Source organism: Panthera pardus, unplaced genomic scaffold (assembly GCF_024362965.1).
Source record: "Panthera pardus isolate Hobbes unplaced genomic scaffold, ASM2436296v1 HiC_scaffold_4, whole genome shotgun sequence".
NCBI lineage: Eukaryota > Metazoa > Chordata > Mammalia > Carnivora > Felidae > Panthera > Panthera pardus.
Genome location: NW_026526969.1, coordinates 7,092,923 through 7,105,822, shown reverse-complemented (window position 1 = coordinate 7,105,822; position 12,900 = coordinate 7,092,923). Strand labels below are relative to the sequence as shown.

At 42.7% G+C, this 12,900-nt stretch overlaps 1 protein-coding gene across 6 annotated transcripts in view; it reads left to right on the top strand.

Annotated features, from left to right (window-relative positions):
• Positions 1-12,900, top strand: part of STYXL1 (serine/threonine/tyrosine interacting like 1) — a 90,794-nt gene that overhangs the window by 27,145 nt on the left and 50,749 nt on the right. For 5 of the 6 annotated variants that reach the window (XM_053894107.1, XM_053894110.1, XM_053894106.1 and 2 more), the window contains one exon: positions 3,620-3,726. In XM_053894107.1, the coding sequence (XP_053750082.1) occupies positions 3,620-3,726 (107 nt within the window). The remainder of the gene's footprint in view (positions 1-3,619; positions 3,727-12,900) is intronic. The other variant, XM_053894108.1, reaches the window with a different exon arrangement.

Sequence of the window (12,900 nt, the reverse complement as noted above, 5' to 3'; positions counted from 1 at the left end):
GTTTGAAAAGATCGCCCTGAGTGCCATGTAAAGATGAGATCATAGGGAGAAAGCAAGAAGCCAGAAGCTCAGTTGGGAAGTATGGCGTCACCAGGAGAGAGATGATAGTGTAGAAGGTTAGCTCTGGAGCTGGAGCAAAGTGGATGGGTTTGAAGTATGTTTAAGTACTAGAGCTGATAGATTGGATGTGAGGGGCCGGGGGAAAGAGGGATTCGGGGTATGGACTTGAATAGCTAGGTGGATAATGGTGCTGTCTTTTCAGGCTGAGGAAACTAAAAGAGAGGTATTGGAGGTAGGGGCACGTGTGAATTAAAAGTTGTTTTGGCCATGTTATGTTTGAGAGGCCCAATGAGGCATCCAGGTAGGTCGAGCTCAATGGAGAGGTCAAGCAGGACTACGATTTGGGACTCATTGGTTTATAAATGGTATTCACATCACTTAGACTCTAGATCTTTTTTTTTTTCTTTAGTTGCTTTTTTAACATTTATTTTATTTATTTATTTTTTTAAATTTTTTTTTAATGTTTATTTATTTTTTTGAGACAGAGAGAGACAGAGCATGAACAGGGGAGGGTCAGAGAGAGGGAGACACAGAATCTGAAACAGGCTCCAGGCTCTGAGCGGTCAGCACAGAGCCCGACGCGGGGCTCGAACTCACGGACCGCGAGATCATGACCTGAGCCGAAGTCGGCCGCTTAACCGACTGAGCCACCCAGGCGCCCCTTAACATTTATTTTAAAGAGACAGAGAGAGACAGCATGAGTGGGGGAGGGGCAGAGAGAGGGAGACACATAATCCAAAACAGGCTCCAGGCTCTGAGCTGTCAACACAGAGCCCGACATGGGACTCAAACCCATGGACCTTGACATCATGACCTGAGCCAATGTCAGACACTTAACCGACTGAACCCCCAGGCACCCCTAGGCTCTAGATCTTCTAGTAGTGGTTCTCAAGTAGCAGTGACTTGCCCTCTTCTTTCAGGGGACATTTGGCAACATCCAGAAACAGTTTGGGTTGTTTACAACTGGGTGGGGAGGGCTTTGCTACTGACATCTACGGGGTGGAGGCCAGGGATGCTGCTAAACATCCTGCAATGCACAGGTCAGCCCCCCACAGCACAGAATTATCTGGCCTCGAATGTCAATGTCAATGTCAATGGTGCTGAGGTTGAGAGCCCTGTCCTACAGAGAGAGTGTAGACAGAGAAGGAAAGAGATGACTGCCTAAGGACTTTTTTTTTTTAAATATATCTTAAAAAAAATTTTTTTTTAATGTTTTGAGAGAGAGAGACAGAGCGTGAGCCAGGGAGGTCAGAGAAGGAGGGAGACACAGAATCCAAAGCAGGCTCCAGGATATAAGCTGTCAGCACAGAGCCTGACGCAGGGTTCCAGCTTGTGAACTGTGAGATCATGACCGGATGTATCTAAATATCTTTTTATTTTCATTTTGTTTCTCCCCTACTTGTGCTCTCTCTCTTAAAATAAACAGAGAGAGAGGGAGAGAGAGAGAGAATCCCAAGCAGGCTCCTCAGTGTCAAGTGCAGAGCCCAATGAGGGGTTCCAGCTCCTGAAGTGTGAGATCATGGTGACCTGAGCGGAAACCAGGAGTTGAAAACTTAACTGACTGAGCCACCCAGGAGCCCCGTGGACTTTCTTAACATGAGGAGGTAGAGCCTCCCACCCAGAAGACCAAGTAGCAACAAACAGTGGGAGAAGAGAAGCCTGGGGAGTGGAGTGTTCTGAGAGTAGAGAGTATTGGGAGGGAGGGATGCTGAACTGGGTTAAGTGCTAAGAGGCTCCATCCTTTGAGCCCAGGGAGAAGTGATTAATGGCTGAGGCAAGGTGGACATTGTTGATGGCCTTGATAAGAACAATTCCTACGGTTCGATGGGCTCCAGGGGAGAAGATTGCATTTCTTCCCTGTTCAGAATGTCTCACATGTGTAATTTCATTAATCCACACACAATAGGGAGGTGCTATTATCTTGGTTTTTACAGAAGTGGCAATATTACTAATAGCCCTGTTTTATAGAGGTAGAAACTGAGGCGCAGAGAGACTAATTACTCCCCCCTGATCAGGCAGCCGACAGTAAGCGGCACAGCCAGGATTTGGACCTAGAGAGTCTGGAAGCGAGGAAGTGGGGGGAGTGAGACGTCTCTCTGTAGAGAACAGAGATGGGTACCGAGGATGTTTGCCTGCTGATAGGAATGATCCATGTGGAGGCTGAAATCGGTGATGTTGGAGGGGAGGCTGAGGACCAAAGTCTGACTTAGTGGGAAGGATCCAGGGCCCATGGTGAGGGGGGTGGCCTTTCCCAAGAGCATTCTACTGGTTACTCTGAAGTGGGTCCTAACTGTCCTGAGCAAGATTATCCCTAGACTCAACTTCTCTCCCACATGCCCCCTGCTGGCCGCCAGAGGCCTGCTGGCTAACTCTTTGTAGCCCCCGCCCCCGCTAAAAGGTAGCCTCCCTGTACAAGTGGCTGCACAGGCCCAACCTTTCCCCCTCCATGTTCTTGGGGCAAAAGAGCCCAGCCCAGCCCGGGCGGGCAGTTCTGTCCGTACACATCAGCGATTCTCCACCCAACTTTGGCCTCCGTGATCTTTGTCCTAAGCCTACAAGGCCCCTCCGCAGGGTCATGGCTTATCTCTCTCTACCTGCTGTCACACCAGCCTCCTTTGGACTCTGTCAAGTACTGAATGTTCTTCCCTTCCTCACCCTCTCTCCCTTCTCTGCCTGGCTAAGTCTTGCATAGCCACCTGGTTCAGCCTAGCAGTCGCATCTCAGCCCTTTCTGTCTGCTCCAGCCAGATGAGGCCCTCCCGTTAGCTTGTCCTCCAACACTGGATGCTGACTCTTGTAGTGCTTTTCCTGTTGATAATGTGGTTTGTGGCTCAATGTCTGTATTCCATGCTAGGCTGTAACCTTCATGAGGGTAGTCTGTTTCACCAGTTATTTCCAGTGCCTGGTATACAGTAGGTGCTCAGTAAGGAAATGAAAGAAGAAAGGAATCGGTGACTGTATTACAGCCTACTGTGTATTTCTCTGGCTCAGATACCGTGTGTACAATACTTGATTTTCTGTGATGCACGTTACTACAAATTTTTGAAGCTTTCCGGATCACCTTCATGATTATTTTCATCTTTGTTTGAAGGTGTGTTAAAGAGTTTAATCCAGTATCTTTGGGCATTCATTTAAAATAGAAAGAAGGGGGCGCCTGGGTGGCGCAGTCGGTTAAGCGTCAGGCTTTGGCTCAGGTCATGATCTCGCAGTTCGTGAGTTCGAGCCCCACCTTGGGCTCTGTGCTGACAGCTCAGAGCCTGGAGCCTGCTTTCGTTTCTGTGTCTCCCTCTCTCTGCCCCTCCCCAGCTTGCACTCTCTCTCTTAAAAATAAACATTAAAAATTAAAATATATATATAAAAAATAAAATGGAAAGAGGCACTAGTCCACTAGGCTCCATGCTGAGCATTGATCCTGCTTAAGGTTCTGTCTTCCCCTCCCTCCCCCCCTCTTTCTCCTCCCTCTCCCTCTCTCCCCTGCTTGCTCTTGCGCTTTTTCTCACTCTAAAGTAAATAAATAAAATAAAGAGGTACTAAGCTTATACATTATTGATTCTTCCCAGTAGGATGGCTGGTTTGGTTTTGTGTGAACCAACAGAGCTTTACAACATCTTGAATCAGGTCACAAAACTGTCGCGACTGACTGAACCCAACTATCTCTGCCTATTGGGTAAGTGCTTTAAAAATATGATTTTTGGTGAATCAACAAATCTATGGGGATGAGGGAATAAATGACTTTAGAAAACCTTTAGATTCCTTCAACATAGCTTAAAATGATGCTACTAATTGTCACATGACTTGGAAATCATTCCAGGTTAGGTCTAGAAGTTCTTGGAAGACCTGTGTTCTTGTCAAGTGAAACATTTCAAACATCCAGCAAATACGTAGTGATGCTGACAAATGCCCATGTACCCACCACTCAGATTCAGCGTACATAACGTTAACATAGATGTACCCCTCTATCGTACCCCATCCTGATCCCATCGCTTCTCCTCCCCAAAGATGATCGGTTCTGTATTTTTACATTTTTACTATATATGCAGACATCCTGAAATAGTGTGTGGCTTGATCATTTATACAAATTGTACCGTAATGTACAGTCATTCTGCAGCTTGCTTTTTCTTAGAATTTTTGAGATCTGCCCCCCTCCACCCCTGCCCCACGTCTAAATGTGAAGATCTGTTTTAACTGTCAGGGTAGCACCCATTGCTAATCAGTCGTGATGTGTTGCTTGCGTTGTTTCTATTGATGAACAGTGCCTTGTGCAACTCTTATTCACGGGCAAGAATTTCTTCAGGGTATCTAACTAGAAATGGTATTGACAAGTTGCAGATTCCGCTTTCACTACATTATTGTCAAATTGCCTCCAAAAAGATGATCATTTTGCATTCCCATCATCAGTGTAAGACCCATACCTACCGACACCCGGTTTTGTCAGCCTGGAAAATTTTTGCATTCTGATTGGTGTGAACTTGTGATTTTTTTTTTTCTCCCCCAATTAAAAAAATCACAATAAAATACACATAACATAAAATGCGCTGTTTTGGCCACTTTTAATTGTACAGTTCAGTGTATCAAATACGTTCATAATGTTGCACGGTATTATGCACACCACCATCCATCTCCATAACTCCTCATCCTGTAAACTCTAAAACTTATACCCATTGAACACTAACTCCCCATCCCTCCCATCCCTAATCCCCTGGAAATCCCCATTCTCCTTTCTGCCTCTGTGATTTTAAAAAAAATTTTTTTTTAACGTTTTATTTATTTTTGAGACAGGGAGAGACAGAGCATGAACGGGGGAGGGTCAGAGAGAGAGGGAGACACAGAATCTGAAACAGGCTCCAGGCTCTGAGCAGTCAGCACAGAGCCCGACGCGGGGCTCGAACTCACGGACAGTGAGATCGTGACCTGAGCCGAAGTCGGACGCTTAACCAACTGAGCCACCCAGGCGCCCCTCTGTGATTTTTAAAAAAATTTTTGAATGTTTTTTTAAATTTATTTTTGAAGGAGAGAGAGAGACAGAGCATGAGTAGGGGAAGAACAGAGAGAGAGGGAGACACAGAATCCGAAGCCAGGCTCCAGGCTCTGAGCTGTCAGCACAGAGCCCAATGCAGGGCTTGAACCCACAAACTGTGAGATCATGACCTGAGCCGAAGTCAGATGCTTAACCGACTGAGCCACCCAGGCGCCCCATCTGCCTCTATGATTTTTGACCATTGCAGGTCATGTAAGTGGAACCATACAGTATTTGTGTTTTGCAACCGGCTTATTTCACTGAGCATCATCACATCATCCAGGTTCTTCATGTTGTAGCATATTGCAGAATTTTCCTAAGGCTGAATAATATTCCGTTGTATGTATATACCACATTTTGCTTATCCATTTATTTGTCAACAGACATTTGGGTTGCCTGCATGTTTTAGCTATCGTGAATGATGATGATCATGGGTGTACAAATATTTCTGAGCCCCTGCTTTTATTTCTTTTGGGTATATAAGCCAGAAATGGAATTGTTGCATCATGTGGTGATTCTATTTTTAATTTTTTGAGAAATTGCCCCATTGTTTTCCACAGCAGCTGTGCCATTTTACATGAACACAAGGGTTTACAAATCTTTAATTCCTCCACGTTATTGTCAACACTTGTTATTTTCTGGTTTTTTTTTGGGGGGGTAGTAATCATTCTAAGAGGGGGGAGGTAGTATCTCCATATAATTATGATTTGCATTTCCCTAATGATTAGTGATGTTGAGCATCTTTTCCATGTACTTATTGGCTATTTGTATATCTTCTTTGGAGAAATATGGGATCGAGTCCTTTGCCCATTTTTGAATCAGTTTTTTTTTTTTTTTTTTTACTTTTGAGTTTTATCAGTTATATACATATTCTGGATATTAATACCTTATCAAATTTAACAGTCATGAAGTTCAGTTTGCCTATTTCTTTTTCATTTGTTGCCCATGCCTTTGGTGTCCTATCCAGGAAATCATTGCCAAATCCAATGTCATGAAGATTTGCCCTATGTTTTCTTCTTCAAGTTTATACTTTTAGGACTTACATTTAGGTCTTTGATCCATTTTGAGTTAATTTGTGTATGTAGTGTTAGATAAAGGTCCAACTTCATTCTTTTGCATGAGGATATCCAATTTTCCCAGCACCATTTGTTGAAAAGACTGTCCCATTCTTAATCTCTTGAGATTCTGTATGAATTTTAGGATGGGTCTTCCTTCCTTCTTTCCTTCCTTCCTTCCTTCCTTCCTTCCTTCCTTCCTTCCTTCCTTCCATGTTTGTTTATTTTGGGGGGGGGGCGGGTAGGGGGTGGGGAAGATATAGTGCAGAGCCCGATGTGGGGCTTGATCTCATGAATCCTGAGACCATGACCTGAGCCAAAATCAGTCACCCACTTAACTAACTGAGCCACGCAGGCACCCTGGGTTTTTCTCTTTCTATAAAAAAAATCATTGGGAGTTTGATAGATAGTGAGTTGAATCTATAGATTGTTTTGTATAGTATTGACATCTTAACAACATTGTTTCCCAGTTTATGAACATGGAGTGTTTTTTCACTAATTTGTCCTTTAATTTCTTTCAGCAACATTTTGTAGTTTTCCACATACAAGTCTTTTGCCTCTTTGGTTAAATTAGTTCTTAAGTATTTTATTCCTTTTGACATAATTGAAAATGGAATTATTAATTTCTTTGTCAGGTCGTTTATTGTGAGTGTATAGAAATACGACTGATTTTTGTGTGTTAACTTTATATCCTGAAGCTGTGATGAATTCATTTGTTGGTTCTAACAGGGTTTTTTTTTGTTTGTTTGTTTTGTTTTTTTTTGGTCAGATCTTCAGGGTTTTTCAAATCTCATTGACTTTACAGTACAAAGAATATATTTTAATGTATGGAATTTTTAGAAGTTTATTTTTTTAGTAATTTCCGCAGTCACCACGGGTCTCAAATTGATGAACCCCAGATCAAGAGTCACTTGCTCCTCCAACTGAGTCAGAGAGGGAGACACAGAATCCGAAGCCAGGCTCCAGGCTCCAGGTGCCCTTTAGGGTTTTTTTTGTTTTGTTTTGCTTTTTTTTTTTTTTTTGGTTTACACATATGAGATGATCTCATCTGCAAACTGAGTTGATTTTGCTTCTTCCTTTACAATTTAGATGCCCTCTATTTCCTTTTATTGCCTAATTGCTCTGGCTAGGGCTTCTAGTACTTTGTTGAATAAAAGTGGTGAAAGTCCACATCCTTGTGTTTTTCCTGACCTAGAGGAAATGTCTGTAGTCTTTCACCATCGAATATGACATTTGCTCCATTTTTTTTTTTTTAACATGTGGTTTTAGTATGTCGAGGTAGTTTCTTTTTATTCCTGGTTTGTTGCATGTCTTTCTTATGAGAGTGTACCACATTTTGTCAAATGCTTTTTCTCATCGGTTGGAATGATCATGTGGTTTCTTTCTTTCATTCTGTAGATGTGGTATATTACATTGACATTTTGGTATGTTGAACCATCCTTACATTCCAGAAATAAATCTCACTTGTTTACGGTATGTAATCCTTTTAATATGCGGCTAATATTTTTTTGGAGAATTTTTGCATCAGTGTTCATACTGGCCTGTAGGTTTTTTGTTTCTCTGTTTTTCTTGTAGTTTCTTTTGCTTTGGTATCAGGGTAACGTTGGCTTCATAGAATGACTTAGGAAGTGTTCTTTCCTCTTCAATTTTTTTGAAAAGTGAGAAGTATTGGGATTAGTTCTTCTTTACATATTCACCAGTGAATGCATCAGGTCCAGGGCTGATTTTTCTTTATTAAATAAATTATATTAAAAAAAATTTTTTTTTTAGTTTATTTATTTTTCAGAGAGAGAGAGAGAGAGAGAGAGAGCATGCAAGCACAGGTGAGGGAGGGACAGAGAGAAGGAGAGACAGAATCTCAAGCAGGCTCCATGCCATCAACACAGAGCCCAATGTGAGGCTCGTACTCACAAACCATGAGACCATGACCTGAGCTGAAACCAAGAGTTGGATGCTCAACTATCTACACCACCCAGGCACTCTAAATCAATATTTTAATAAACACATGAAATTCTTCTCTATGGGGATGGATAGATCTCTAGGTCAGGGATTTCGAAAGGTTTATCATCATCTTTTGAGACAATACACTGAATTCTGAAGTGTTAGATTGGTGAGAAGCGATGGATGAGATCTTTTCTGGGATCTGCTTTTGGTCAGAAATGGGAAAGACCCTTCAGAGTAGTGGACTTGGGGAGAGTACAGACCAGGGAAAAGCCTCAGTGCATGTACTGTACCTGGCTTATAATTCTGCTTTGGGTCAACTCTACCAGTATAAGAATATACATGTGAATTATAATAATATTGAATATAGTTTAAACTCTCCTCTATGAATATATGTCCTGTATAGATCCAGCCTGATAATTAGAGTGGTCGAGTGGTCTATGCAACGCTTCTTCTTCTTCTTCTTCTTTTTTTTTTTTTTTTTGGTCAGGAGAGTTTTAAATTTTTTTTAGAGAGCACAAGCAGGGAATAAGGAAAGGGGGAAATGGAGCCTAAACTGAGCATGGAACCTGTTGCCAGACTTGATCCCACGACCCTGGCATCATGACCTGAGCGGAAATCAAGAGTCTGATGCTTGAGTGCCTGGGTTGGTCAAGCATCCAACTTTGGCTCAGGTCATGATCTCATGGTTTGTGAGTTTGAGACCCACATTGGGCTCTCTGTTGTCAGCACAGAGACCGCTTTGATCCTCTGTCTCCCCCCACCCCCCCATCCCTCCCCCTCTGGTTTTCTGTCTCTCTCCCCCCACCCCGATCCCTCCCCCTCTGATTTTTCGTCTCTCTCAAAAAGACCCTTCCCCCCCACCCCCATCAAAATAAATAAACTTAAAAAAAAAAAAAAGAGAGAGAGATGCTCAACCAAATGAGCCACCCAGGAGATTTTTTTTTCAACGTTTTTTTTTTGTTTTTGTTTTTGTTTTTTTTTAATTTTTGGGACAGAGAGAGACAGAGCATGAACGGGGGAGGGGCAGAGAGAGAGGGAGACACAGAATCGGAAACAGGCTCCAGGCTCCGAGCCATCAGCCCAGAGCCTGATGCGGGGCTCGAACTCACGGACCGCGAGATCGTGACCTGGCTGAAGTCGGACGCTCAACCGACTGTGCCACCCAGGCGCCCCCACCCAGGAGATTTTTGATCATTGATTCAATCTCCTTACTGGTTATAGGTCTACTCAGATTTTTTCCTTCTTTGTGATTTGGTCTTGGTAGGTTTGTTTCTAGGCATCTGTCAATTTCATTTAGGTTTTTTAATTTTTTGGCATATAATTGTTGATAGTACTCTTTTATAGTCTTCTTTATTTCTGTGGAATTGGTAGTAATGTCTCTACCTTGATTTTTGACTTTAGTAATTTGGATCTTCTCTCTTTTTCTTCTTCTTAGTCCATCTAGCTAAAGGTTTGTTGATTTTATTTTTCAAAGAGCCAACTCTTGGCTTCATGGATTATTTTTTTTTTTTTAAGTCCGTGTCATCTGGGGCACATGTGATGAGGTCTATGCTGATTTAAATTTGTATCTGCACATATATGCACAATAGTCCCCAAAGCTAAAGACCACATGATTGTAGAAATTAAAAAAAATAAAATGGCCCTTCTTGGAAGATTAGAGCAACACACCCAATCCTCTTGTTTGTTTGTTCATTTTTAATTTTTTAAATGTTTGTTTATTTGGTGGGGGGGGGGGGAACAGCACGAGTAGGGGAGGGACAGAGAGAGAGGAGAGAGAGAATCCCAGGCAGGTTCCATGCTGTCAGCACAGAGCCCGATGTGGGGCTCGAACTCACGAAACCGTGAGATCATGACCTGAGCTGAGATCAAGATCTGCTTAACCAACTGAGCCCCCCAGGCGTCTCCCAGTCCTCTTGTTAAGAAGCTATAACTGAACCCAGTTTGTCTGCCCGCCATGGCACAGCAAAGCCAATCCTACAGCGAGGAAAGGGTTTGAGAACAGCCAAATGACAGGAGGGCGAGCCTCAAATCTGCCTTCCTGAAGGGGAAGAGAACAAGTGTTTGATAATCCTAGGGGTTGGGATTTCATATGTATTGATGAAAAGGATGGGGAAACTTAAGACTGTTTATGAGGAAAGGTGGAGCATTCATATCACACAAATGTATGTTAACATATATCTCATGTTCACTTTGCAGTGGACACAGCATTAAAATGAGGCAAAATTCAGGAGGTCGTCTTAGGGCAAAGAGAAGGGGCTCTGTGCATGCTCTGAGAGCGGGATGGGGTTTGGGGCTCTTATTTCCAGTCAGGAATGCAGGGCTTTGTATGTTCATCGGCTGGAACCCTATCAGTGACCTTGAGTCTAGGCTTCTGCAGAGACAGTAGTGGATTTGTTAGTGAGGTCTGGAAAAAAAAGCCATAGCTGATTAGGGAGAAACGGGTCTCTGAAAAACAAGCTTTAAATTTCCTGTTAGTTTCAGGGTGCCTGGGTGGCTCAATTGGTTAAGCGACCAACTTTGGCTCAGGTCAGGATCTCACAGTTCGTGGGTCCAAGCCCCGCATCGGGCTCTGCGCTGACAGCTTGGAGCCTGAAGCCTACTTCCTTTCTCTCTGCCCTTCCCTCTGCTTGCAGTCTGCCTCTCTCTCTCAAAAATTGATAAACATTAAAAAAAAAATTTTTTTTTAATTTCCTGTTTCAACCTCATTAACCCTATGGAGCATGGTTTCAAAGCCTTATCAAAAAACTGTAGCTTTGGGGTGCCTAACTGGTTCAGTTGGAACAGCATGCAGCTCTTGATCTCGGGGTCATGAGTTCAAGCCCCACATAGGGTGTAGAGAACACATAAATGAATAAATACTTTAAATGTCTTTCTTTTTTTCCCCGAGAGAATGTGTGAGCAGAGGAGAGGGACAGAGGGGGAGAGAGAGAATCTTAAACAGGCTCCGTGCTCAGTGCAGAGCCCAATGCAGGGTTCAATCCCAAGAACCTGAGATCATAATCTGAGTTGATATCAAGAGCCAGATGTTCACTTGACTGAGCCACCCAGGTACCCCACAAATATTTTTTTTCAGAGCTACTTTTTCCTTTGTTTAAGATTATTTACTTTATTTTTTATTTTATTTTTAATTTTTTTTAAATGTTTTATTTATTTTTGAGACAGGGAGAGACAGAGCATGAACAGGGGAGGGTCAGAGAGAGGGAGACACAGAATCCGAAACAGGCTCCAGGGTCTGAGCTGTCAGCACAGAGCCCGATGCGGGGCTCGAACTCACAGACCGAGAGATCATGACCTGAGCCGAAGTCGGACGCTCAACTGACTGAGCCATCCAGGCGCCCCAGGATTATTTACTTTTTGAGAGAGTCAGCATGTGAGTGGGGGAGGGTCAGAGAGCAAGGTTGAGAGAGAAACCCAAGCAGGCTTTGCATTATCAGCGCAGAGTCCGACACAGGGCTCGAACCCATGAACTGTGAGATCATGACCAGAGCCAAAATGAAGATTTGGACACCTAACTGACTGAGCTACCCAGGAGCACCTTTTTTTTTTTTTTTTTTTTTTTTTAGGTGTGGTTCACAAGAAGCTACATTTTTTTTTTTTTTTTAAGTTTTTTTATTTGGGTGCTTGGATGGCTCAGTCGAGCATCTGATTCTTGATTTCAGCTTGGGTCATGATCCCAGGGTCGTGGGATCGAGCCCCCATGGCACTAAGTGTGGAGCCTGCTTAACATTCTCTCTTCCTCTGCCCCTCTCCCCCACTAGTGCACTTGTTCTCTGTTTCTCTTTCTCTCTCTAAAATTGAAAAAAAATTACATGTTAAAACATCTTGAGCGGTGCTTGGGTGGCTCAGTCGGTTAGGCTTCCAACTTCGGCTCAGGTTATGATCTCATGGTTCATGGGTTCCAGCCCCGCATCGGGCTCTGTGCTGACAGCTCAGAGCCTGGAGCCTGCTTCAGATTCTGTGTCTCCCTCTATCTCTGCCCCTCCCCGGCTCGTGCTCTGTCTCTCTCTCTAAAAAATGACTAAACATTTAAAAAAAATTAAAAAATAATCTTGAAACTGTCTTTTGAATTTATATTTACATTAGTTAAAAGAGATCCATTCATAAGACTACCTAGAATTAGGCTTATAATATATTCTAGTATTTCAAGTTTATGACTAGTTACTGAACATCAGTTTACAAATAACGTGTTCAGTTTTTCAAATCTTTTTTTCCCCACTTTTCTTGAGAAATAATCAACATATATCACTGTGGGAGTTTAAGGCATACAGCATGATGGTTTGATTTGCATATATTGTGATATTGTGATAGGTTTAGTTAACATCCATCATCTCTTATAAATACAATAAAAAGAATAGAGCGTTTCTCCTTACAATGGGAACTCTTAGGATTCACTCTTAAGAACTTTCCCACAGGGGTGTCTGGCCAGTTCAGATGGGAGATCACATGACTCTTGATTTTGGGGTCGTGAATTTGAGCCCCATGTTGGGTGTAGAGATTACTTTAAAAAAATTCTTAAAAGAAAATAAAAGTTTCCCACATATCCTACAGTAGTGTTAGCTACAGTCCTCATGTTGTACATCATAACATGTTCATTTTTTTGTGTTCCTTTTATCGAAAGGGAAAAATCTAGCTTCAGTCCTATCCAGTCAGGGAAAAACTGAGAAAATAAAAGATCCCAGCAGTTCGACATAAATATTACATTTGTCAAATGGAAGAACTCCCAACTGAACCAGATGTTCATATTATTAAGATACTTTCATTGACATAATTTTTTTAAATGTTTATTTTTGAGAGCGAGCGCAAGTGGGGGAGGGGCAGAGAGAGA